Source organism: Lates calcarifer, linkage group LG5 (assembly GCF_001640805.2).
Source record: "Lates calcarifer isolate ASB-BC8 linkage group LG5, TLL_Latcal_v3, whole genome shotgun sequence".
Lineage (NCBI taxonomy): Eukaryota > Metazoa > Chordata > Actinopteri > Centropomidae > Lates > Lates calcarifer.
Window position 1 is genome coordinate 19,564,619 of NC_066837.1, and position 27,331 is coordinate 19,591,949.

Here is a 27,331-nt window from a genome sequence, read left to right on the forward strand (position 1 = left end):
CTTAAAAAAGATAAACAGAGAGACGTACCAACGTGATTTACTGTAGGGGAATTATCTAAGCAATTAGCACACCTTTTGGTATTTCATATAATCTTAAGTACATTTTCTATCTCTTTTTCTCCTCCATTCATTTCATAGGCCTTTAAAAAAATCCCATTTACAAGAATATTTTCTTACACTTTTACCATGACAGTATTGGGACAAAAAAAGTTGAGCCGTTTAAATCTGTGTACAACTTTTTGTGATTTTGTTCAATGACCACGTTGTTGTTGATAAAATTTGGTGTTATACATGAGATTATGCCCACTATTCTCACAATGTAGTATTTGTGTCATCTCTGGTAAGCATCAGGGTTTTGTGTGAGTGCCTTAGAATTAAAGTGCAAGGGCTTATGTCTCAACTTGCCATTTTGCACCAACTGTGAACACTGTGCTCTGCTACGACCAAGGGAAGTTACTATTTTCTGGATTAAGTACAGCAGAACAGAGCAGGTCCGAGCTCATTTAAATGTGAATTATTTTCCTTTGAGGTTACTGGGCAGTTTAAGTATCCTCACATTATATCATATTTGTATTATCATTACCAATTCTTTAGGACAGTGGAATAACACTGAAACAACAGTCTGTGGGGCACTTTCTTAAAGTCCACCTCTGTTCATTATCTGAACTGTGCCTGCCTGTAACACCTCATTTGCAGTAGACTTGGTGAACTTTGCACAGTATAACACTTGCAAAAGCTCAAGCCTCCTTTTCTCAAGAGATAAGTATTGTTCCTTCTCCAGGGGTGACCTAAGGCTTTTCCACTCATATTCCCTAGTACAACAAAATTAATTGTTTGTTCCAGCAAGAGGAGATTATTTATGGATAGGTGGACTTACTGATTTCACCTTTTAAAGCCACTTGTGAGCAGAAACAATAAAGCAAAATTTTACCTTGCCACAGGACTATAAGGCATAGTGTAATGGGGGCACCCTGACCTGACAGGAATTACTCATAGCAGCATTGTTTCATCAGGGAAACTCCTCTGTTCTCTGACAGCTGGAGTCATGCTGCTGCTCTTTATAAACACATCCACTTTCTCCTTATAAATAGTTTACAGAGACCAATCCCCACCCAAGGCGGTGTTGCAGTGAGACAGAGAGTAAAAACACAGCCACTGCGGATGGGTGGAAACTAGAAGTATGGGAAACTATTCTCACAACGCATTTTGAGAAGGTTTGTGCGTAAATATGGGCGAGACAAAACGGTTTATGTGAGTTCACTTGTTATAGGACGTTACACATCTCCACCCACTGGCACTGTAACCGGATAAGCGGACAGCCTGACAACTTGACTCACCGGTCACATTTATAGCATCCAACCCCCCTCCACCCCTCCGCCCACCCAACCCCCAGCAAAACACTTACCAACACATGCAGCAGCCTCCATGCCCATTGCCCACCATGGCAGACAGTTGGTTTGGTCATCAACTTTACTGATCTACCTCAACAGCTGTAAGTCTAAACTTGCAGTCCCTCAGTTGTGCAGCAACTCATAGTGAGTAGGGAAAAGGGGACTTGAAACTAGGACAGGAGCAGTCTGGCCCCTTTCCCTTCGAACCAGAGGCACAGATTTGCGACAGGGGGAGAGAAGGCACTAGTCTTAGGCGGAGAGAGAAAAAGAGAAGAGACTTTCTGGGAAGCTTGCTGCAGTCACTGAGGAAAGAAGCCCCTGGGACACAGACCAGTGTGTCCACATTGCAGAACATCCAATTTTATAGATTTTTTTTATCATTATCATATCAAGGGAAGAATATTCACTGAACAGAAATCTCACTACCTGGAAACATGCACAAGCGCACAAAGATAAAGATTGCCATCTTCGTGCTGCTGGTGGGTATGGCTTGCATGTTCACAGCGGTGGTAACGGACCACTGGGCAGTGCTCAGCCCGAAGGTGGATAAAGTCAATGAGACCTGCGAGGCAGCCCACTTTGGCCTGTGGAGGCTGTGCAAGAAGCACATTTACATGACCTCGGAAAACTACGTGGACGGGCATGGCTGCGGACCCATCAGCCTGCCTGGAGGTAAGAGAAAACCGGAGAAAAACCTGCGCTAGATGGCACAGAAAATTACATTAAAACTAAAAGTCACATTACACTTTCTGTCTCTGTATCAAAAGCTGTGGTTCTGTACTGTAAGAATATTGTTTGCCTGGGATGGTGAAGTGCCTCTGTGCAATCCAGCCCAGTGCTCATAAGGTACAAAGCTACTAAGAATAGAGGTCCTGATGCAGGATCACCAGACATGTCATATGACATTATAAACTTCCCTTTGAAAAACAGATCCAATTCCTAGAAACTTGTGGTATTTCATTATATAATTAACTTGTTTTGTCTTTGGAAATTCATTTTCAAGTACTGACGCCACTTGAAGTCTGCTTGATTAGACTTCAGAGTCACATTTAAAGAAAGACATTTGAATGTATCCAAATGGTTTTGCAATGAAATTGTCAATGGTAATGAAATGTGTTGGTGTAAAAGTGATAGTCTGAGTTTAGGCTAAGTTTAAGCTACTTTGGTGGTTTGCAAATCTGCCACTGAACCTCAGTCAGCTGGGCGATTGTCTTCAATGCCCCTCCTTTGGACAGGCAAACGGGGCAATGGTGGAAACAACATCCAGCCAGACCAAGTTCCATGACAAGGCCTTGAGATGATGCCTTAGCTATCAGTTAGCTGTAAAGACTTAGCCACAGTAGATACCCAAGCATGTGCCATGGAGTCCCAACAGGCTGCAGACTATCAGTAGCCAAACATTAAACACCACAACAGCTGATACTAGTGGCTCCTCCTTCCTGACTGAGGATGTGTTTATTAGCAAAAACCAGCTGGCACAGAGTCTACAGACAATAAATGCACCATACAGCATGGGTGGCTGTACCACAAACACAATGTAAACCATCCTCAGTGAACTGACATTAAAAATCGGTGATGGAAAGTTGCTGAAAGCTTTTACATAAGTACTGTACTAAAGTACAATTTTGAGATATATTTCCATTGCTGACACACATTTTACAGGTCCCATAGTTTCCAGATCATTTTCAAGAAATTAAGTGAATCTAAAGTTGGAATGACAATGAAATTAGGTGTTAAATGGGCATGCTTTCCATTAATTTCAGTAATTTATTAGCATAAAGGTTTACGAAAGAAACTAGCTTTTAGCCTGAAAAATAAAGACTGTTGTTCGGTGTAGCTGTAAATTAAGTAATTCATACTATTCAACAAGTATGAAAGAATCCAGTTTTGAACATATAAATGGATATTCACTGTGGCGTAACTTAGAATTTAGTCTTTGACGTGTAAAACTCAAATTAATTACTTTTCAGAACACTCCTGTAGGAAATAACAAAAACCATAAAAAAGCGCCGCCTCTCCATTTTATGTTAATAACACACTACACTTCAGAGAGAACTACTGTAGACTGCACACTTCTTGTTACTCCACTAATAACTCCACTGTATATTACATTTATAGTAAGTGATGATGTTAGTTACATGGGACTTTGCCATTTGAGATTTTATTTGGAAAAAAAAAAAAAACTACACATCCAATGCATGTTTATAGATAATATGAACTATATGTGCTCTATATAAAGCAATTAACACCAACTCAAGCTCTAATTCGACCAGCTCCAACATTAAAATGCTGCTTGCATGTTAATTAGTCAGTAATAATAGCCCAATAATTTAATATAACATATAACACAAGACTCTAAAAGGGGCTGCTCTGCTGCTGATAGAAGTAATTTTGAACAAAGGAATTTATCCTGTTATGGAGTATGCTTACACTGTGTTATTAACACCTTCAACTAAGTGAATGATTTGAATACTTATTCCACCACAGCCTTCAAGGATGCTGACATAATGTAGTCCGCTAATAGGTCATGTGTATCCCAATGTCCTAACAAGGGTTCACTTTGCTATGAATGTCTCAAAATAAACTTTGTATGGTAACAGATGCTCTTACATCTGCTTGAATAAAAAGCAGACTGTAACTGGATAAAGTAGGTGTAAACAGTATTGAGCCGTTGTTGACTAGCAGTGACTTACATCTCACTGGCTTGCGATGAGGGTCACTCATTGGTAGAATGAGAAACGGTTGACCCTGCTGGCCTGGTGACTGTTTGAGAGGCCAGTACCTGACTATGGATTGTTGTCTGAGGCTGGTATTTTCCCCCAAATCTGTCCTGCTGCCAAAGCTGAAAGAAACTCCCAAAATATGTCCTGACTGATAGCGGCTGTCAGACTTTTGGGAATCCCTGACACTGTCTGCACTGCAGGGCGATCCCAGGAGCAGATGAAATGCCTGAGGGTGATTCATTTGTACAGGCATGGCAGTCATGGCAGGCATGTGCTGAATATACTAAAACAGCTCAGCCCACCCAGATATACAGGCAATTCTTCAGACTGGCAATGCTTCTAATTATGGAGCCTTTATCTGTAGTTTGCGATTTAAGTGAGAATTACATTTAGAGCTGTCAACTGATTAGAAATGGCGAAAGTTACTAAGTAAATCATTAATTAACTTTGTTTAATCACCTTAAATCCCAAGTTTAAAATACTAGTACCTACTTGTATTCTGTGGAGATATAAGACAAATACATGTATGTTTAATAGGTTACCTGATGCGATCTGGATAAAGCTCTGAAGCCCTTGGTCTTCAACAATGTTGATGGGTCTGCAGCCTGTGGCGATCCATTTTGCGACAGCATTTGTTGTAGCTCGGTTGTTGCCGTGTTGTTGACAGGCTCTCGTGGTGATCTCTCCCAGTGTAGTTTGACGAGCGTGGCTACATCCAGTTTCGGTGCTAGCATCTGTGCTAACATCAGCGAAGATGTGTTTTGCCAGAAGATGGTATTTCACGCTCATTGTGCTTCCGTGGAGAGACAGTTCATCACTGCGCCGTGTACACACAACTTTGGTTTTATCTAAACTTCCATCTGTAAGCTTTTTAAAACGTCAGTTTCCGTGAAGCACGCCAGTAGATGTCTCGTCACTCATCGCGGTAGCTCCTCACCTTTCACCTTTCACCCCGAGCGGTAAACACTCACACTGGAATAATGGGAGGAAGTTAAGGTTAACGTGTTGTTGTTAACAACCCTAATTATATTAGTATATTCAGTACATGACACCTAACTGTCACGTTCATGGTTCAAATCTGGCCAGGCACCATTGTTGCATGTTATAGCCCTTCTCTGTCACCCATGTTTCCTGCCTCTTAACAATCAAATAAAGACAAGAATACCGGGGAAAAAAAAAAAAAAAAAAAAAAACCTAATACAATGCATGTGATTTGTGAGGGCCACCTTGACAGCCTTTACTTAAGAAGTATGTAAATCTAGTAGATGTTTCTCTCTGGGAGTTTCTCCAGGCCCAATAGCTGTATTTGGAGAGGAACATTATTGTTTATCATAGCAACACGTTTTCAGAGAGGTGTCACCCTCTGATCCAAAGCAGGACTTCAACAGTGTGTGAGGAGGTCCTGTTCGCTGTGAGACACTCATGTGGAAAATATGGGCTGAACTGTTGATTAGGTTGACTGCTGACGAGGCGCAGATGGTGAGATGATCTAAGAGAAAACTTTATGTGTATGATGCACATTTACATTATATGCTGTATCAGCTCTGAAAAAGGAGGTGTCATCCAAGCCTAAATTTATCTGAAGAATTTTTTTTGTTAGTTTCATACTCTAGTCCCTTGTCCTGCTTTATTTTCATATTGGAATATCATTTATATTGGCTTTCTGAGCTGCTGAGAGCTGTAAGTAAGCACATCAGATATTCTGTTAATCAAGTCAAGTCACAAAGCTCTTCCCTGTTGCTCGCCCTGTGTTTCATTTTCAAAGAAAGTTGCAAACACATTGAATTCTGTGCTCTGGCTGACTGAATATTGTGCAAACTGCTCAGCAAGCAGTCGTTGTAGATATAAATATAGGCCACGTAAATACTCAGCTGTCTTGGGTCGAAGCCGTGAGGGTCGAGTGTTCGCGCCAAGTCCAGCGTTCCTCTGAGTGACGGGGCCACCTGAAAGCATCAGGCATAGCTTTGAGACCTGCTGTCCCACCAAACTGTTCCCACAAGACCTTCCTGCAGCTTCACATCTCCGTGCAGCTCACATAGCCACTCAAATTACTTTACACTCCCCAGGGATGGGACGCATAGTCCAAAAAGCAAGTGGAACCACTGGTATTTTGCCTTTATAGGCACTCAAGTGACATAGCAACCCAGGGATAGGCATCGTATATAGGGATGGGGAAATTCCAGTAAAGTCTTTGACACTTATATAGACATGTGTCCACATGCTATTGTGGGTTTATACTGGATCAAAACTCTACATATTTGGAGTATGAGTGCTTAGATTTACATAGCCTGACTGATATCAGTAATGATATATGTTTTAAAAAAGCTTTTTGTATTAAAACCTGCTGCTAACCGTTGCCCTAATGGACCTACAGTGAATGTAATTTTAGTGGCATGAAACGATGTAACTGGATGTGTCTTCATTTTTCATAGCTGATAGACCTAAGAATAACAAAAGGAAAAACAGTCAAATAATAATAGCACAAGTTCAGAGGTCTGAGCCAAACTTAAGCTGCAGACAAAACACATTGACACTGCACATCAAAGCTATAAAAGGTGCTGCTGTGACATGTGCAAAGATGCTGCTAATCCAATGTCCTCACCTGATCTTTGGAAAGATGACGGATTGCCCTATTAGGAACAAGAGACTTTACAGAGCTTGTCAGCACAGCCCAGCAGGATGAGGACCAACAACAAGTGGTTCAACAGTGGCTAACTGTGTGTGTGTGTGTGTGTGTGTGTGTGGTGTGTGGTGTGTGTGTGTGTTCGCCTGTGGCAGCACGCTTCCACAGATGAATACAGATTAATTCATGACCACCAGCTTATCCTCATATTTTTGTTGAAGCTTGCACTCTAAAGATGGTACAAAAAAGGTGTAATTAGGCAACACACACCGTCACATGTGGGAATAAAACGGCTTGATACAGATAATGAGCTCAAAGCATGCACTATGAGTTCTAATAAATGCTGAGTGGCTCCACTCAGACCTACATAACAAACCAGATATGCATTTAGTGAATGAGGAGTCACTTGGCCTGCTGGGAGTTCGACTCTCTTCAACCCGGGAACCTGAAAAAGACATTTTATCTCAGTCAGACACCATGTTCCCCACTATTGAAAAAGTTATCCTGTGTTACAGCGGAGGGATAAAGTAGACTGAGAGGTGGATTAGCATTCCTTTAAAAACATGAATATTCACAGTTTTGGGACATGAGCGAAGTTCTGTGATATTTTTCAGCCTCCCTTTTGAACACAAGGTTTCGCTCGGAAGTACAACTATTCGACAAACCTCTATCACACCCTCATGTGTGCCCTCCGCAGTGAAAAACACTGGAGCTTGTTGCTTAGTAACAACCTCTGTGTTTTCTTTTTCTGATGGCCAGTCCCTGTCCTCATTCATAAAAACATCTTTTTTGTATGTGGGCCCACGCAGTATGGCAGTAAAAGCTTGTAATTTCAATGGAGGGGTTTTTGTAAACATTGTAATATTGACTTGGCTTGGAAAAATATGATTCAGAGATATTGTTTGCGTCTATTATATCAGATTACTCTATGTTATTTCGTTTTAGGGCTACCTGAAATCCCTTTTAGCTTATTTTCATTGTTTGCAGGGTACATAGGAAAATTATCTACCCTCCCAGCATGGGTCATTGAGCTCTAACAGTGATATGATGCCATGCAGTATGACATATTTCCACATGAAAGCATATCATTGATGTCCCATGGTGAGATTGTATGGAAAAGGGGATTAGGAACATGCATGTGAGTGGAGACCTCATAGCATAACTAAGATCACTGACATGCACTTGACTTTGCCTAAGATTAAGTGGCATAGTGGTGCTGCAAATATGATCATGAACCATAAGTGTTATTTCTTTTTTATGTCAGGACGTTCTTCTGCTTTCAGAAACACATGTTACATGAAGTGGAGCATCAGATGTTAAGTGTGAGCCTCTCCGTGTGCACTTAATCAACTGCTTTTAACCACGTAGGCCTATAAATTTCTAAACCCCAACGGCAAGTATATAGCATGTCAAATGTAATCCAGATTTGACAGGACACCGAGCCTGTTTCTACACTGGATTCAACTGTTTTTTGTTTTTTTTTTTCTTTTTACAGTTTTTTTACACTTAACATTGCATCAAAGAGTATTTACTCTATCCAAACCACGCCCTGATCACACACATAAAGCAATCTGGCTTTATTTGCGCAAATCCCCATGGTTTAACACCTCGTCTGCCCGAGCAAAATTGAATGTGATGTCTGCTGTAGCTGTTTTTACTTTGACAGTCAAACCACACAAAGCAGACCAGGACTCTGCACAACATCACGCAACCATTTTAGTGGTAATATTAAACCCAGGGGTGTCAAGCTGTGAGATGCCTTTGGAAAAACAATGTGAGATAGATCTGAGAGAGTGCAAAGTGTTCAATAGAAGTATCATATTCACACGGTATACCACAGCAGGTGGAGCAGAGCCATTGGTACACAAGTATGTGGGGCAAGGCTCGGACAGACGGGTGAAACGGTTCAGAGGTTGAGCAAAGAGAAGTATGTGGCCTGAACACAGCTTCAGACTATTCTGTGAAATAAAAATGTATTTTAAAATACAGATTATTTGGTTGAATTTACATTATAAAAATATTTCAACACAAGGGAATTAAAGAATGAACACACATCAAAATCTTCCACGCAACAGTCTCTGGGCCATCAGAGTTGGAAGCAGTTAAAGGCTTCCACTACGGTGCCATTTTAATTAACTAATTAACAATCATAGTCATGTCTCCACTACATGACCTTCTCTTGATGGTTCCCTCGCTTTTTATGCATGTATTTGCATATTAAGACATTTAAATTATATGAGAGCTCATGACACAGTCCTCAACTTTTTCAGAAGTTTTGATTATCGAATCATTAGTGTGTACAAGTTGTGAATTCATGTACTATCAGATCAAATGACTATGATTGATGTGAAAGTCTCTCATCCAGTTCTGCAGTTCCCCTCAGCTCGGCAGTGTTTTAGCATCTTACTGCTCATTGTTTTGGTTTTAAGGGCCACAGCTTCACTGTTTTGATTCAGTCTCACTGTTCTCATCAACCCTGTTTACAACTGCAAGCAGCTAGCTAGCTTTTAGCAGCTAGCTAAAAAAAGAAAAGCTCCAAAAGCCCATAGCAACTTGCCTAACTCCAAATTACAAAGTTAGCAGCTAGCTAGTCCTTATATTGGAGCATTTAGCAGCAATAGAGCCATAAATATCCGTCAGGAGTTGGTGAAGAAACAAAGGCTAAAAGAAGTTTTAAAATGTGACTTACATTAATCAGGTGGCCACAAACACGACTCCAGATGAATGCTGATGTTGCTCCATGTCTGTTGGGTATGTAAATAGGCTGCTGTTTGCTAGCACACTAGCCATTTAAGCCTTATAAGGCAATAATATGGAGATTTTGTTTTTTGCAGCTTGTTGTGCAGTCCCAAAGTGGATTTAAAAATCAGTTGCATGTTTAACTTTGAACTAAATCCTGTTTTCTTTCTTTTCACAGAGGAAAACTGCACGTACTTCAGGCACTTCACTCCAGGGCAGGACGCTGAGATATTTGAATATAAAACACAAAAAGGTATGTGAGAGAGAGAGAGATTAATTTGTGAGTTCATTTTGTAAATATGTTCTTTGAGACATTAGGACATCCTAGTCTGTGTGAAGTTCAACATCAAACCAGCTGCACCACAGTTTCCCAACTGCTGCTGCTCTGCTCTCTGTGGGTTCAGATTTTCATTCATGTTTCACTTCTGACCGCAGAACAGTGGGCGATGTCACAGCAGGTGTATTTGACCGTCTGTCAATGTCATCTGAAATTCCAACCCACTGTCCAACTGTGGCTAAAAGTCAGTGTGCCTGCACAGATCATAATTGGTAACACTTTTTGTCCCTTACCATCAAGAACAGAGACCATATATACAATCCACTACCACTGCACTGCATGTGACATATTAAGTTTTTATAGTGAGATATTGTGCCTCAGACATTTTTGTCAAGAACTATATTGGAAGATTCTAAGGCATACACTAATGCTTTTGGAAAATATATCAGGGTTTTTTTTGTTTGTTTCCCCCATGGTGGTCACCAGCTGGGGGTCATAGGTCACTCAGTAAGTCGCAAAATTCACAGTGTGCACTGACACAAGGCTGAGTGTTTGTACAATGCCTTAGAAAGTGCATGAGATCTTCTGTATATACAATGCAGTCAGCATTTCACAGTTGTGTGTGTGAGTGCGTGTCTGTTCTTGCTCCCATTCTCTCTATCTTCCATTCCTACAGTGACCCTGTAACAGCTGTGGCGTCACTGTGCCCAGCTAACGCATGTTGTATGACAGCCCTCCCATGTAATGTGTGTTAGGGGGCAGAGCACATGTGGAGCACTGTCAGACCCAATCACTGGGGTATAAATGTGAATAGGCTTGTATGTGAAGTTGTATACACCCCCACACCTTAAACCCTGACATACTAATGCAAGCATTCATTTGTACCCCTAGCCTCATCCTACAACACATACACTCGCCTGCACACACACACACATGCAGTATCCCAGTGCTGACGGCTAGCCCTTGAACAACACGCTGCACATTTGCTGGGATGATTTCAGCACAGACCTAAGTCCCCTGTAGTGTTATTCACTCTTGACTGAACCTTTTGGTTATACCATAATGGTTTATAAGGTTGAATGAACATAGTAGCTGTATATCACCACAGGCATGTCTATTCATACAACAAGACTTATATCTGCTATAGGGGCTTCATCATTAAAAACTTAAATGAAGTGTAATGAAACTCTTGCATGTTCAGAATAGTTGAGGACTCTTTATGAATGGATCTAGACCCTTGGAGGTTCATACATTTTATGAACATATATAAACTATGCACAACGTCTGCATAAATGTTATTGCGCCATTTCCTCAGGGCACATGAAGCATGAATGAGCCAAACTGACAATTCTTCTTCAAGCAGATAGAGATAGATAAGATTAGCATGTGCCAAATCTACTCAAAAGGAAACTAAAGGGAACTAAAATAAAATTTGAAATTCTGAACTTTACATTTTTTCAATCAAATCTCTCTTCCAAGAATGAGTATGTGTATGTCTATATACACATAGCAAATGTATGAAGCAACTATATATGTATATACAGCACATATGCATACATGAATATAAAACACATACACATACAGTACATGCATACACATGAGGAGCAAAGAATATGTACAGAGAGATCAACATAACTCACAAAAATCAACATGTATACTGCAGTACTATGACTATGACCTGAATGAAGCCTCAAAACGTTGACATTTGTCACATATACAGTTCATATTTCTGAGGAACCTTTCATCAGTCTCATAAAGCGAGCCCTGTGTGGCTGAAGCGCTGGTATCTTTTTGATGTCTGCCTCACTTTTGGTGTTTTCAGATCGAGTTAGCCAACGAGCTGCGCAGACATACATACAGTATCTCAGAGAACACAGTGTTCAGGGCGCGGCCCATCCTCCCCTGCCAGCAGAAGATGAAGGCGCTGTCCCCCAAAGGAGAGCCTCTCCCCTGGGCACGGTTCACAGGCGAACAGGAGGCAGATCAAAGGCCTCGCATCCTATCCACCTCTCTGCTCAGAGCCAGCCAGCTGCAGTTCCTGTTACACAGACTCACTATATCTATCAACACAAACACCAAAGTACATTCATATAATATATTTATAAAGGTAAACATCATTGGCTTGATAGCACAAAACATTAATGGATAACTCTAGTGATATTCTATATTTTTCTCATGGTCAAAAAGTCACAGGAAAAGACCAAAACCAACAAAGAAATGATCCTACCAACAAGTTCTGTACAGCCAAAGCTGTATTTTTTCTGTAACATAGAGCTCTAGTGTTGGGTGACATGTCCCTTCATCACCATAAACATGGAAACTGTAGTTTTCTATGAGTCAGTCCCACATGTACTGTCCAGCTGCTGTAAAAACTTCACCACAAAATAAACCACACTAAATATGTATTAGTCCACTGCTGAAAATAGTCCCCATAAATGCACTATTTACTCTGTGACATTTGATCAAGACAACTATGCCTGGCTTTATTGGGAAATGATTTGCCTTTAAAAAAAACACACTGTATAAATGTGTGACCTGTTTAGGAACCAACTGGCTTGAGGCTGAATGTACAGTAAAGTCAGACACTCCTGGTTTTGGTGTCATGGGATTTGCTGACAATAATAAAAACATCAAATGAAGCAAGCCTTATCCTTTAAGCCCAAATGACGCGGTTATTCTCCAAAAACATACAGTGGTAGGGAAATGAAATCAAAACAGTGATGTAGAAACAGAATAATGTGTAGTAGTAAAAAAATAGTGTGACAAAAAAGTGTCAAAATGGAAGAATATATGTTGACATTGTTTTAATTCAGTTCAACTACTAAATGCTCAAATCTCCCAAGTGCAGTATATGCCACTGTATTGCTGTTGCTCAGTTTGGAAAGGAATAGCACGTATCCTCTCAATAATTCATCAGTGCTTGTTAAAGCAGTGCCTTCTTATTGATTTATAGGAACTGTGATGCATCTCATGTACCTTTCCAGCCACTGGTTACCTTCTTTGTATTTGGGAATCATAGCGATATATTAAATTGTGGGTTCAGACCTTGGGCTTTTTTTTTTTTTTTTCCTTTTTTTCTTCTTTGCCTAGTTGAAGCATATAAAGAGAGGGTATGTGGTTTAGTTAATTTCAGTCCAGTTTAAACATATGCATATACATTATATTATGACAACAGGGACAATTCATAGGGGTTAAAATGTTTGGTTTCATAATGCCAACACTCTGGGGTGTCTTTCTTTCCAGAGTACAACATCTCTGCTGCAGCCATCTCCATCTTCAGTCTGACCTTCATGATACTGGGGTCTCTGTGTTTGCTGGGATCGTGTACTGGTAAAGGCAAAGGAAGAGACTACCTCCTCAAACCTGCTGGCATGTTCTTTGCATTTGCAGGTGGGTTCGGTTAACCTGCAAAATTTCCCCTTTAGGGCTTGGGAATCTCCAGCCACCACAGGTGTTACTACGTCGCTGACTCTGACTCTCTGACGCTGATCTCTCTCCTTCCCAGGTCTCTGCGCCTTCATCTCGCTGGAGGTGATGCGTCAGTCAGTCAAACGAATGATCGAGAGCGAGGACACCATCTGGATCGAGTACTACTACGCCTGGTCCTTCGCTTGCGCCTGCACTGGCTTCATCCTCCTCTTTCTCACCGGCATCGCCCTCCTGATCCTCTCCATGCCCCAGATGCCCAGGAATCCATGGGAGACTTGCATGGACGCTGAGCCAGAGCAAGCAGAGTGATAGCTACACGGACAGATGAATGTTGGATGAGAGTGACTTTGTCTATTGTTTCGAGTACAGATGTTAGATTCATTTCAAGAACAAGACCTGGCCATAAAAGGGTACGGTCATGATGACAGAGACTGGCTCTGATGTGGATGGGCTATAACCATGATGGGAATTCAACCTCCCTACAATTACACAGCAACCTTGCCTTATCCTGTATGCCCACCAAGGGTGTAAAATACACAAGTCCTCTCCATTACCTCCGTGGGTATGGTTCATGTTGGAGAGCAGAGCTCAGATCTGACCTGTGGCTTAAAACCCATTATACTTCTCAGCAAGACCAGCAGACCTGGGCCAAATGGTATTTGCAAATATCTGAAAGCACTTTTAGTGTGCTTCCCTTTCTCTTCATCCTCAACATTTCATCCTTCATCATCTGCATATATAGAAAAAATTTTAAAAATGATTGATCACTGTTATGTGTTTATGGTTTTATTTGATCTCCCATATGTCATCATCATGCACACCTTAGTTAAAAAAAACATTAACATACATACAACAATAACATTTTGAGACTATAGTAAATACAGTTATGGCTTGACAACAACTTGGTTTTATGTACTGCATTATGTATGATATCTTGTACATATCTAATGTTCTGCTGTTGATTTTTGTATGGTGTTGCTCAAAGAATCACTCACTCACAGTAAGTAAGACAAGTCAAGATCTACATGTCAAGTTGTATATTTATTAGATTTATAAAGAACCTTTCAAGATGAAAAAATGTCCCATTAAAATAAGAACTTTGTGGGTAAATGAATGATTTTAGAGCAAAGCAGTAGCACAGAGCAGGTTTGTGTGTGTATATGTGGCAGGCTGAATGCTAAACACCCACACAGTCACAGCACAACGCTGATCGTGCTGGAAAAGGTTCAGTTCTAGCAGGTGCACATACAAGGCCTTTTACTTTTTTTGCTGACGGCTTCCAAACCGAGCCGATACAAAAAATTCTCTGTTCATTTTAATGTGTCACGGGCCCACTTGATGTGCGAAAAATTGATATTTGCATCTGTCCCTGTTACTGTATTTTCAAGGTGTCAAACAAACGTACATATGACACAACTCTATTACTCAGCTGCAAGTAGCAATGCAACCGTTGCTGCACATCAAGTGCGTTATTTTTAATTTACAGCCGTCAATAAAAGTTGACACTTTGACTTAGAGTTACAAGTGTATTTCACTTGTAATTGCTTACAGTATGAATGACAATGCTGCTCAGTCACAGCTTTGCTAACTCAGTTTTTGGTATGAGATACAGCAACAAAGGAGGAAAGTGAAAATGTGGACCAGTGCTGCAAGTTAAAACCACTTTGGTCCAGCTGCGTTTTTTGAGAAACTGTACAACTTCTGGAGGAGATATGAGGGGCCTCCACAGCATATACATTAGGCTACATCTTTTCTAATTTAGAGTGTGCCACATTAAAAAAAAGCAAGGTAATAGAATGAAGACATTCAGGGGGCATGGCAGAAAGATAATTATTTGTGATGATGATAAAATGCAAAAACAGTATATCCATATTACAAATTGCAAAGACTTTTTCTAAACAGGTCCCTGTATGATCTTGCAGTTGTGTTGTACTGTAGCTGTGGGTATTCTGAGACAAACCAACAGTCTCTCAACCAGACATTTGTTTTTACTTTGCTTGGCATCGCCCGTGACATAACTGCTACTGCCCCGGCCATGTATATATAAGTGAGCAGTTTAGGAGTTAATAGATTTGACCTTTCTGTGCAAAACCTGGTGTGATGTCAAAGCAAATCGCGCTGCTCTCAGTTAGGCAGCTGTTTATGAGAGCTGCAGTCATCCATGCACCGAGCCTCTTCGGGACAAAAGTCCATTTAATACGTTTTACTTCTCAGTTCATTTATTTTGTCTTTCTTTTTCCAATATTTTTGACTGATTTAAAAGCTGAAATCAAACAGGAATAGTGAAAATTGTGGCAACTGCTGACATGAGCTTTCTATATATTCTTAGTATTTCTTATGTTTTGGACTTTTTCATTGAATATGGCATGCAAATCAAACAAGTTTTGGAATTAAGTAGATTCTGTGTGAGTGTGTTTGTTATGAACTATAACTTTGTAATGAAAATTAAAACTTGATAAGCTTTAGAAAACCTCTGTCTGTCCTCTGAGATCCCTTAGTGTTCAAGTTTCCTTTTCCTCCATGTAACACAACACGACAGGTAACACCTCCCCTGTTGAGTGGCTATGAGTAGATGTTGATTAAAGGAGAAGCTGCTGATGAAGTCCCCATTATGACCATTTTCAAGGTGCATTTCAATGAATACGATGTCTAATTGCTGCTTTAGAGGTTTTTAAGTAACAAAACGCTCAAATTTAAATAAAAGAACAAATAAACTTTGATATAAGTTTGACATTTTCCAAAACACAAAGTAAACCGTATGACATACAGCATGAATTCTCTATAGTGCAGTCTTTTAATGCAGAGAATGATGTGGGGAAAAAGACACAGAATTCAAGAATGTTTCAATAAAAACACTTTAATAGAGAAACAAATAAAAAAGAAAATAAACCTTTGAAACACAGTCTAAATCCTTTATTATAACCACCACCAATTGAAATGAAGAAGAGTAAAACAGATCTATTCATTATTTTGTACCCACGAGGGAGGAACCAATGGGACTGGGAAGCTGGGAGAACAGGTGTGCCATTGATTCACTGCAGCGAGGGAAGAACAGAGGAGAGCAAACAGATAACAAGAAGAGATGTGGCGTTTATAGAAGGCTGAACACAGTGCTCTCTACTGGCTGGGCAAAAGGTTGCTCCCTTTTCATGTGCCTGCCACCTCCCACCCTGCCACCCCCCCCCCACACGCATACACATACACAAGTTGGTTTCGCTTTTTTCTTCAAAAGGCAACGCAGAATGTTTTCAAGAAAAGAATAAACTTCAGATGGTGATATATGGTGCAATACTGGGAGGTGAAAACATTTCAAATCCAACTTCATTTGAAGAGTCAGTGCCCTTCATTTCCGAGCAAGGATCCTGTCAAACTAACTTTTTTGAAATACAAAGATGTTTTTTAGGAAAAAAAGAAAAAACATTGTAAATAAAATCCCTTTAAAATGTCTTTGGCTCAATCTCTTCTGCTTCAAAAATAAATAAAAGTGTAGCTGGAGAAGCGGTGAAATATTAGTATTGCACAACTTCAGAGATTAGCCAACGACTGCTTTGTGGAAAATTGATCGCCCAAACAAACGTGTCTGAAGCTTTTCGGGAATTCAACACACGCTAGGGAGCAACCTCAGCTTTAAGCCCTGCTAAGTAACTGCAGAAAAAAAAGAGAACTTACATGACCATTACATATTTGATTGACATGTTAGTAAAATATTATAATAGTTTCGTTGATAATGTCACAAGTTATTGTACACATCAAATAATATACCAAAATTTGACTCTGTAGGTTGAACAAAAGCTTTTTTTTTTTTTCTTTCTTTTTTTTCATCCACAAATCAATACAAACTGATAAAAACAGGGATAAAAACCAGCCAGGTCATCTCAACATGCATGAAAAGAAAAACAGTCTTCACATTACAAAAAAAAAAACAAAAAACAAAAGAAGAAGAAGAAAAAAAAATCCATGTAGATTGTTGTACAGCTGTAAAGTGGTGAGAAAACAGGACAAATCCAGCAACATATACCTAAAAATATGTATTGTACAGTGAAATAAGTCATCTTTTAACAGCTGCAACATAAAGTCTCCTCTTTGTCAAATCAGCCAGACACCGTCTTTAAAAAAAAAAAAGAAAAAAAAGAAAGGAAAATTAAAAAGTTACAACAACACGTTGCAACTACCAACTGGGTTGTTTTTGTCCATTTCTAGAATTATTAATAGTATTATTTTTTTTGTGAATTTGCATAATTAAAAAGGGCATACCTCTTCTTTGAACAGCTTCTACAAAATTGAGGCGCTCCCAAAGTTCTTGTTTGTAAATACCTATAAAATGCATATTTACAAGTATGTGTTGTTCTCCGCTAAGTCAAAAAATCTGGACCTTTGAATTACAACGTCAAAACTTAAAAACAAAACCATAGTTTGTATGAAGCTCTCCGCTGACTTGTTCAAAACACATCTAAGTAGTTAGCTGTAGGGTATTAGCTTGTCTGGGGAAGTGACATTTTTATAAGATTTCATAGTAACTAACTGAATTATGAAAACCATGACATAGCCAGATGGTTTAATTACAATTAGACCAATTTGCAGATAGGGCAGTGGTGTTTTAACAACTAATGAATTACATATAACAGGACCCAAGCACTGGATGACGGTTTCCAGTATTGCTTTTATCATGAGGGAAAAACATTGGCAGATATACTGTATCAGCATCTTTTTTTATATTTTACCTGCAGTGAAATGCATGTGCACGTAGCTGTGTGGCCTCCTTGTGTGTCAAACAATAACAAGCAGCGCTCTGACTGGAATTCAAATACGAATGTTCCTGCGTTACGTTTGCCGAGTGTTTTTGGGACGCAAGAGAAAAATGTATGTGGCTGGAGCAGATGAAAAGCGTGGTCAGCGCTTTTACGATTAAATTAAAGGGAATGAGATCCATCTACCGCTGTAATGTCTTTATATCAATCAGGTCAACCTAAAAAAAAAAAAAAAGTGTATAATTCAATTCTCTGAACGACCAGGAACAACTTCCACGACGTTACCAATTCATTCTTATTATACACAGCCTAAAAACACACAGACACACTACAAGTCAGACCTTTTTGAACAGCTTATTGTAAAGTTACCTTTGCTTGTTTTTTGAGTTAAATCTCAAGCAGTGTGTTGAAAGGGGCAGTAGAACTGTTTGTTTTAATGCCCTGCAATTAGAAAACATGATTAAGAATAGGGACGTGCCTCTGACTTTCAATTTTATCAAAAACGATCTATGCATGTGGTGAAACTGCAAGCAAATACCAGCTCAGGAAAGAGATAAGTGGTCATTATTTACCAAAAGATTCATATTACTCAGGGATTAAAAGATTGTCATAGAGAGAAAATTAAGAAGGATCTTTGGGCAATCCATCTTACTCTAGGAAAAGGCATCTATGAAGTGGGAAAATCTCTGATTGCAAAACATCTGTGAGAACAACAGCTATCAGAATGGTACACAGTATGCTATTTGCAACAGAGTGTCGGAGAGCTAGACCATTTCCAATAAAAAAAAGGCCATGAACATTTCACACACACAATATTCTTTAAACATATTTTCAAATTGCAGGCTATATGTCAGAGTTAATATACTTAAGATTTAACCAAAAACGCAAAAAAATTATTGCGTTCAAAAATGTTTGACTGGCAGTGTTGATCACACCCTCAGATTCAACTTGCCTATTATGACACGCCACTCTGACCTCACCACTCTCTTCACTTTCACAAACCCTCAGAGTACTGCAACCTCTTCAAAAAACTCATTGTCCATAAAAAAAATCAACAACCAACAAACAAAAAAAAACAAACAAACAAACAACCACATTTCATATCCCCAGCAGTTATTTCCCTGGTGAAGATTTTGTTGACACCCCATTTGACATGGGTTGAGAAGTAACTCTGCCATAAATGTAATGACTTTCTCAAAGAACTAACTCAAAGAACCCCCCCCAAAAAAAACAAAAAAAAAACAAAAAGAAGAAATAAAATAAAATAAAATGACTGAGCATCTGCCACAAGCGAAGCAGTTTGGGATAATCTTATCACAGAAAGAGATGTCTGGTGTTCTCTGATCCTTAAAGCAAACCAAAGGAGGAATGACATCGTTGTTGCTATTTTGACATTTTCATACTTTATCTATTGTTGCTGATGAGGCATTGGTGAAAAGTGAAATGTGCTATCAATATCTGTATTGTTATTTTTCGGTAAATAATCACATTTACCACTAAAATCACTGAAGATGATTCCCAGGTAAAGATGTCTAAGAATTAAGGATCAGAAGCCAACAAACGGAAAAGAATTCATAATGCAAATGCAAATGCTAGCATGATACAGGAATTTAAGGACATGTCTGTGGCATACAATTCAGTCTTTTATTTTCTTTGTTTCTATGTACAGATTAGAGGAAAAATTATCTACTTCTATACACTGTTCCATGTAGTTTCTGTGTCAGTTGACCGCTTAGCTTTCGTCCATTACCACAACTACAGTAGTCTGAAAATCAAGACATAACGTCCACGCAAAACTGAGGAATACAAAATGATAAAACTTCAACATACTTATATAGTAACCAACAAAACCAACTTCAGTAAGGAAAATTAAGCAGGAAGCTAAGTGGTCAACCAAGTCTCGCCTTTTTTTATTAATTTTTTATATCTTTTTTTTTAGCATTACGTACATATACAAGTGTAGATAATATAAGTATATATTCATATATACATAATGAGTATGTATATATACCAGTAATGCATTCATTATATATACTTATTTTCTTCACAGATATGTGAAACAGGAAAAACAACAAATAAAAAGTTAAAATGAAACAAAATGCATAAAACAATCCTACTGATAGAAACAATTTGTAAATGCACTTTGCACTATTTTTTTGTTTTTAGAAAAAGTTTTGCCTTTTTTTTTTTAAGTTTTTTATTATTTTGTTTTTTATTTCATCACTTATTTATTATGTGGGAGAAGTGACACTCATTTAAAATAGGAATAGTACCCATTGCTACCATTTGAACTTCCTATACTCAGCTCTTGAAGGAGGGAGAGAGGGTCGCTGTTCTTTTTGACCTGTTCAGGGCGAACAGCTCGGGGCTTGGGTGGAGCACGGAGGGCGCTCGCGTAGGACATTGTGGGTGGTTTGTTTAAATTTGGAGCCACCTGGCTGGGCTCTGTGGGAGCCTGTGGCGGCGGTGGTGGTGGAGGCGGCTGCTGCGGCTGCTGCTGTTGCTGCTGCTGCTGCTGCTGCTGCTGCTGCTGCTGCTGTGGCGGCGGCTGCTGCTGCTGCTTGTTATTGGGTCAAGAGAGGAGGAAACTGTCCAAGGTGCTGAAGGGAGTTGAGGGAGTGTGGGTGCGTCTGCTGTGCTGCTGTGGCCTCGGCCTTTGCCTGCTCCTCCGTCTGACGAAGGGCCTTGGAAGCTGCATGTGGAAAGATGCACCAAAATGACGGGAGAGGTAAATGAGACTCGGTCTGAACACTGAGTTTAAAGACCACACAGCTGTGGCTTAAAACCAACAACACCAACTCAAGTGACATGTCTACCTAACAACAGAATATCTGCTGATACCTACCCAGAATTTCCCGGTGCTGAGCGAGTGTGCCGGCTCCGTTACATGGAATGTTCTGGAACGGACCGGGACCCCCACCATTACTGGGCCAGGGGTCATGTGAGGGATAAACGTAGTGGGCATGTGGGTGTTGATGATGCTGTATGTGTGGATGAGGGTGGTCCTGGGGGTCTGATGTACAGGGCTGGGACTGCTGGGACAGGGCATTGTGGGTGTTAGCTGGAGATGGTTCATCTGGGTAGCTGGAGGAGATACGGCGCTGATAGAGAGGCCGGCCCGGACCCCTGGGTTCATACTGTGCAGACAGTAGAGAGAGAGGAGGTAAGAAGGATGTTTAACCAGACAGGAACATAAGCAATATGAGCGTGGGTGTAAAGTATAAATGAATAATTACACTTTTTACAAAATGCACCATAGCTGTGCACCTTTTCTGCTTAATGTGATGGCCCCTGCCCAGCCTGTGTGCCACATTCCAAAATATTCAGTTTATTTCCTTTACAATAAATAATTCAAATTTGTTGACATTTGCATGTCTGCTCATGGCTCACAAGTCAGGTTCTAACAAATTGGTTTGTAAAGATCAAAGTACCACAGAATCAACATAACCAGTCCTTTTGCAGCTGCTTACTTATTTATCAGATCATACTTGCCATAAATAGATGCAAACAAATAAAAAGATGATAGAAATGCACTGAGATGAGATTCAGCCTAGCAAACAACTGTTTATCTTCAAAATTCTTATTTAGTAAGAATAATTATATATGTAATCCATCCTCTCCTTGTAATACAGAATTTGAGCTGCACATCATAATACTACCTGTGCATCTCTATCAAATTTGGGTGATTTAAACTCCTAATTATCCACATTCACCAGTTAGTACAGAATATTTTGATATTATGAAGACACTTTGAAATGTTTGCTTAGTGCAAGATTTGCAGCTGAATATCTGAGAAAAGCCTGGACTGTACTTATCACAATATAATCACTTCACCGGTAAAACAGGACGGGTAAACAACTCATCCCTAATTTCTCACTCATTTCCAAGTAGGATGTAAGAAAGATAACGCAAGATCTTTCTGTATACATTTTGAAGCAGATACTTGCAGCACTTGTAAACACAAGTGCTGGGAATAAAAAATAACTATGGAATCTTCTTAAAGTACTTTTAGCATAGAGAGGTTTTAGATCAGTCTCACTGCTAATGTCATTGATTTATTAAATCACAGATTATAAGTGAAGTAAACAAATAATCCTTACCTCATCTACGTTGTGAAGGACTGTGGCTGCTGATGTTCTGGGAGACAGTGGGTGGTAGGACTCCTGGTCTGGACCTTGACTTTGTTGGTGGTGGTGTTGTTGCTGTTGCTGCTGCTGCTGCTGCTGCTGCTGTTGTTGTTGTTGTTGTTGTTGTTGTTGCTGCTGATGCTGATGCTGCTGGTGCTGATGGTGAAGTTGCATCAGGTGGACTTGCTCCTGCCTGCTGTGGTGAGCTATGATGGGCAGTCCATAAGGAAGGCCGTGGCCCTGGTTGCCTAACAGGTGGTTCTGTTGTGGTGGGCTTACTGATGCAGCTCCACTGTGGGACCACTGGGCCTCTTGCAGAAGGTATTTGACCTGGGAGGGAGGGGGGCTGGCAGGAGTGAGCTGGTGGCTGATGTGGGTAGCTACCAGTATTGTACAGGGGGTTCCCCGGGTGCTGCTGCAGAGCTGGGTTGTTGAGAAGGTTGTCGTTAATGAGGTCACGACTGGTGTCATGGGCGTAAGGTCCTGAAGGGAAAGGGCCAGCATGATTGGAGGTGGTGGCTAAAGAGGATGAAGGGTCACCTGAGGCACGGGACTGGGACTGCCGGTACTGGAGAAGGCGAGACTGAGGTGGGGGCTGCATCTCAGCTGCTTCCCTGGGTTCAGGCTGTTCCTGTGGGGGCATCTCTCTCAAAAGGCCAGGGTACCTGGGAATAAAAGGGGAACGAATTTACACATCTGGTACATGCGGTAGTAAAATTGTAATATATCAATAGAAATGACTAATAATCCAAACTGGTGTGTAGTTTAACCTGGAGTAAGGGGGTCCAGTGGAGGCAGAAGAAACAGCTTCATCCTCCATATTGGCACCAAGGCCCCAACTAGCTGCCCGGAGCAGTTGATGGGGGATGCGGGCCATGCCGGGCTGAGCAAGGTGAGCAAGCTGTTGGGGCAAAGGGAAGGCGACGCTGCCCTGAAGGAAGTGGCCTGCTGCCTCCCCCCACTGGCCCAGCCTGGCTGCCTGCTGCTGCTGTTGCTGCTGCTGCTGCTGCTGGCTCAGGGCCTCTAAAGCCAGGGGACCCTGGAGGTCTGAAAAGGCAACCACATGATTAGTTGTAGAGTCACTGGTGTTGTCCATTATGATTCTGTGGGTTACTGTACACACTGGAAGTGAAAATCTATTTAAACAAAGTCTCCATAAATCAATATCTAGTGAATAATTCAATATAGGACTGGTACCAAAGAATCAAAAATAATTGCATTCATATTTTATATATGAGAGAAAACCATTTGATTCTGTGCCATCTTAAGCAATGCAGTTTATATGTTTGTCAAGCAACTCGTCATTGATAAAACCTCGGAGAGCAAGATTAGTTGTCACAACAACATTCAAGTTTTCTTTGAGGAATGTGGAAGGTGCTGAGCACCTACAGTGTTCAGATGGAATCAGGGTGAGAACTGAAAGGAAACAGCATTGCAAAGCAGGCTGTTTTCTGAACAGACTCTCGTCCAAAGTGCAATCAAGTGGTGGCACTTGCAATTCTGAGGAGGGTAGGGCAAAGAGGGAGATTCCTTTGCTGCACCTGTACTGATAACAGTGAGAAAGCTACAGTGGATCCATCAGAAGATGAGGAGATGAGGGCCATTCAGACACGTTGTGTGTGTGAGTGATAGAAAAGTCTCCCGGACAGATCAAACCACAATGAATCACATTCTCCCTCTAGGCAGTCAGATTTCCTGCTGAGTTTGTCAAACCTCCATATCTAGAGAAAGTGCTTTCGTTTTTAGTTCAATGTTATGTGTTTGCGTTGGCCGTTTGACACACACAAGTGGAAGATGTAAAAAACATGAAGTAAGATTTGAAGGTATAAACATCCAAAGGTTTACATGCATCTTTGCTGAGTATTCAGCCTTAACATGGACACTGACTCAACATGCCCACAGTCTGTTGCAATTTAATATGGAGATTCATCATTAACTCAATTCATCTTTCAGCTAACCAGCATTTATTTGCAAATGTATGTTATAAAGAGCACCACTTCCATTCCAAGATAATTAAAACCAAGACAAAGAAAAATGAAAAAGACCCCCTAATTAAGGAGCATCAGGTTGAGTCTCATTATTGCCTTTTAAGTTAATGTAATGTTCTATGTGATCTAACTTTAATCCAATCTACTATCACATCACTTTCATAGAGAATTAATGATTGCACTGGGGAAGAAAACATTGCTTAAGCAGTATAATAAAAAAGCTAACTCTGGACTAACTTGTAAGTGTGAGCAAATGCAGCTTCTAATTAGCCTCTATGAAAACAAAAGGACTTTACAAACTAAGCCAGATCAGCTCAACCAGAATTCCAAAATACTGAATGCCTTTTACGTTATTTATTACTTTTGTAATCAATAAAACAGAGAGAAACATCAAAGTATCTGCAACAGAGCTGCTACAGGAGAGATACATACTGTATGTGAAAAATAAAATGGAGAATTTTCACATTTTCACAATTTTATACATAATTCAGTAAGAAACTGCAAAACACCTGAACAATGATGAGCAAGTCAATATAAATCTGGTTTAATGTTTTGCAGCTCCCTTCCCCTCAGCTTCTGTTCAATAACGCATTTGATGCCAGAATGGTTTACTGATTAATTTATTATTTACTACTATTACTGAAACTAAATTAGTCAGTGACAATAATCATAAAATTAATCATTTAAGTAGCAAATAAAAAACATCTACACTTGGCATTCTAGAGGTAAGTAGGTTTAGATAATTCCTCTGTGAAAGGGGAAAAATTTTAGTGTTGCACTCACCCAGACCATCTCCCAGGCTTCCATCCTGTCCATCCTCCCCAAAGCTATTGACCCTGTTATGCTGTGACAGGCTTGGGTGGTGGCCTCCTGGGTGGCCCATTGGAGTCCTAATGGAGCTACTAATCTCTTCCACCCCTCCAGACTCTGGCCCATCCAAAGTGGGTGACTGGACAGCCCTGTGTGGGGGTATGGGGCCACTGAAGAAGGAAGCGTTATGGCTACCACCAGTGTAGGCAGGACTGAGCTGTTGCTGCTGCTGTTGACTCTGCTGGGCCATCCCTGGGTGCTGAGGCTGGCTGACCCGATAAGGAAGCCTGGAGACTGGATACTGTGGGGGGAAGGGTCTTCCACTGGCAGGATGTGGAGGAAAAGCTGGGTTGGGTGGTGCCAGGTGGTAGTTGAGGGGTCTCTGGGCAGCTGAGGGGTCTTTTCGATGGAGCAGCGTGTTGGGGAATCCAACTAGCCCGTCCGTCTGTGAGTCTAGACTTCGACTTTGACCTGTGTCTAAATCTCCCTGCACCAAAAAATAAGGACCAACACAAACACCATTAGTAAAGATGTTAAAGTGGGGCAATTAAGTTATCATCACCCCGTCACAAAGCTCTTACCGTATGTGTTTCAGCTTTGATAATGTAAGTACATGAAAAACACATGAATGCCAATGACTTACCTGTTTTTCCTTCATGTCAGTGGTTTTCCTCTCTGGTGTCTGAAGACGGCTTTGTTCTGACTTTGGACATCCTTCTAATTTACCTAAGAAGTCGTCAAAAGCATAAACAAATTTTAAACCTACTGGCTATTGTATACAGTTATTTCTGTCTATCTGATGACATAATATTACAGTAATGTGATTTGGATTGTTGCTTGATGTAGCAATTCAAATCAAAGCACACCATTTCTGATGGGGTCTGCTTGGAGCTCCTTGTCAGGGCTGGGCTGGCCCATGCCTAGAGGAGAGGGGTGGGCAACCCCGCTGTAAGGGATGGGGGAGCCTCGATTCTGGGCCTGCAACAGATTGAAGTTGTAGGCCATGGCTGCGGGGTGGCTCATGATGCGAGGGTCCACAGCAAAGCGATTCTGGTAACCGGGCCAAGGCAACTAGGGAAAATAAAAACACACATGGGCAGATATTGATCAATACACCATGATCGAAGACAGGGAGGTAAATACATACTGTGAATTATGGATCGCACCAATAATGGTGATAATAACATTATATTTGTAATTCCTATGTTTTATCAATCACATGTGCACAAACAATTGAGGAAGTATGACCTTAAGGGTTGAATGGCAATGCTTATGCATGCTTTTATTTAGTTTTAATTAGAAGAAATGTGAATTATGAAACTTTATTGCCCATACAATAGTACGCAAGAAACACACATTTTACACAAAAGTGAGATTAAAAAGAACAAAGGACAAAGATACAGAAAGCACTGCAGCAATGCATTTGGGTAATATGTCTCAAGAAAATGTTATACTAACAAAACATATTAAAATATTCAGTTTGTTCTTTGAGAGTATCCCTATGAGATTATTTTGCACACTGCCACTTTTTTATGCAGTGCACTTGCTGGCACATAAAGGCCTTTGTTCCTACAACCAACCAACCAATAATAAATCCAAAGCAAATACAGTAATTATTTGATTTGATATTAATTAATCTGAGCTGGCAACACTGTATGAGAAGAAAAAGATATACTTGCTACACTGTGAAAAAAATGTGATTTCTGACAAAATATGTGCATGTTTTAAGCATATTCTCTGAGGTGCAACCTTACACTTGCACATTTTTCTTTTCTAAAAGATCGGTTTGACATAATCCTTTGCAACAGTTGAAATATGACTTTGGCATTTGTTGCAGATTGGCTCAAACTGGCTCAGTGCACAGGCTTGTATATTTATCAGTCAGTTTGTTACCAGAAGCAAGAAACTTACAGGCAAGGGCATGGACATGACCATGTTTCCACCATATACGGCTGGGACGTAGAGGATGCTGGCACCTGTATGAGGATCTATCCTCTGCACAGGACTGGGTGACTTGCCCATGCCAGCTGGTGTGCCACCCAATGGTGGTGTGAATGCTCGAATCGGGTTCCCCATCAGCACGGCTGGGTTGGGTTGGACTGCAACAAGAGAAGGAGGCAAGGTATAAGCAAATGCATCTTAACCATAATGTGATGACACAGTGATATTAGACTGCACATAGCTTAGAAATGAAAGATAATACTGTGTGATTCTATAGAGGAGAAAGGCAAAATATAAACAGCTGATAGTCAACTTGTATTAATCTTATATGCACAGATTTCATTACATTTCTTTTTTCAGTTTAGACAAATGAAGCTGGCTGACTATCTGCAGTTGTAAGCGTCTGAAACAAACTGATTGTTTTCCCAAAGTGAACACGGTATTAACAGCTCCTTGCTGTGTTGTTCAAGGCTGCATCACTCTGATGGCTTCAGTAGCCTCAGGCCTTCATGCATCCATCTGGGCCACTGTATTA

At 40.5% G+C, this 27,331-nt stretch overlaps 2 protein-coding genes across 3 annotated transcripts in view; one reads left to right on the forward strand and one right to left on the reverse strand.

Moving 5' to 3' along the window:
- Positions 1–1,402: 1,402 nt before the first annotated feature.
- cacng1a (calcium channel, voltage-dependent, gamma subunit 1a) lies at positions 1,403–17,117 on the forward strand. 2 transcript variants are annotated; one of them, XM_018664899.2, is made up of 4 exons: positions 1,416–2,063; positions 9,655–9,729; positions 12,997–13,143; positions 13,259–17,117. In XM_018664899.2, the coding sequence occupies exons 1-4, from the start codon at positions 1,826–1,828 to the stop codon at positions 13,489–13,491; spliced, it is 693 nt and encodes a 230-aa protein (XP_018520415.1). In that variant the 5' UTR covers positions 1,416–1,825; the 3' UTR covers positions 13,492–17,117. The 2 variants fall into 2 exon arrangements, with proteins under 2 accessions (XP_018520416.1, XP_018520415.1); XM_018664900.2 differs by lacking the exons at positions 12,997–13,143; positions 13,259–17,117 and adding an exon at positions 11,576–11,878 and having other exon boundaries at positions 1,403–2,063.
- The window catches only part of helz (helicase with zinc finger), a 52,439-nt gene continuing 41,131 nt past the window's right edge, over positions 16,024–27,331 (reverse strand). The window contains 10 exon segments of the mRNA XM_051070714.1: positions 16,024–20,415; positions 20,492–20,622; positions 20,776–21,067; positions 22,031–22,409; positions 22,411–22,722; positions 22,828–23,104; positions 24,829–25,342; positions 25,499–25,581; positions 25,722–25,926; positions 26,767–26,954. Of these exon segments, the coding sequence (XP_050926671.1) occupies positions 20,182–20,415; positions 20,492–20,622; positions 20,776–21,067; positions 22,031–22,409; positions 22,411–22,722; positions 22,828–23,104; positions 24,829–25,342; positions 25,499–25,581; positions 25,722–25,926; positions 26,767–26,954 (2,615 nt within the window). The 3' untranslated portion in view covers positions 16,024–20,181.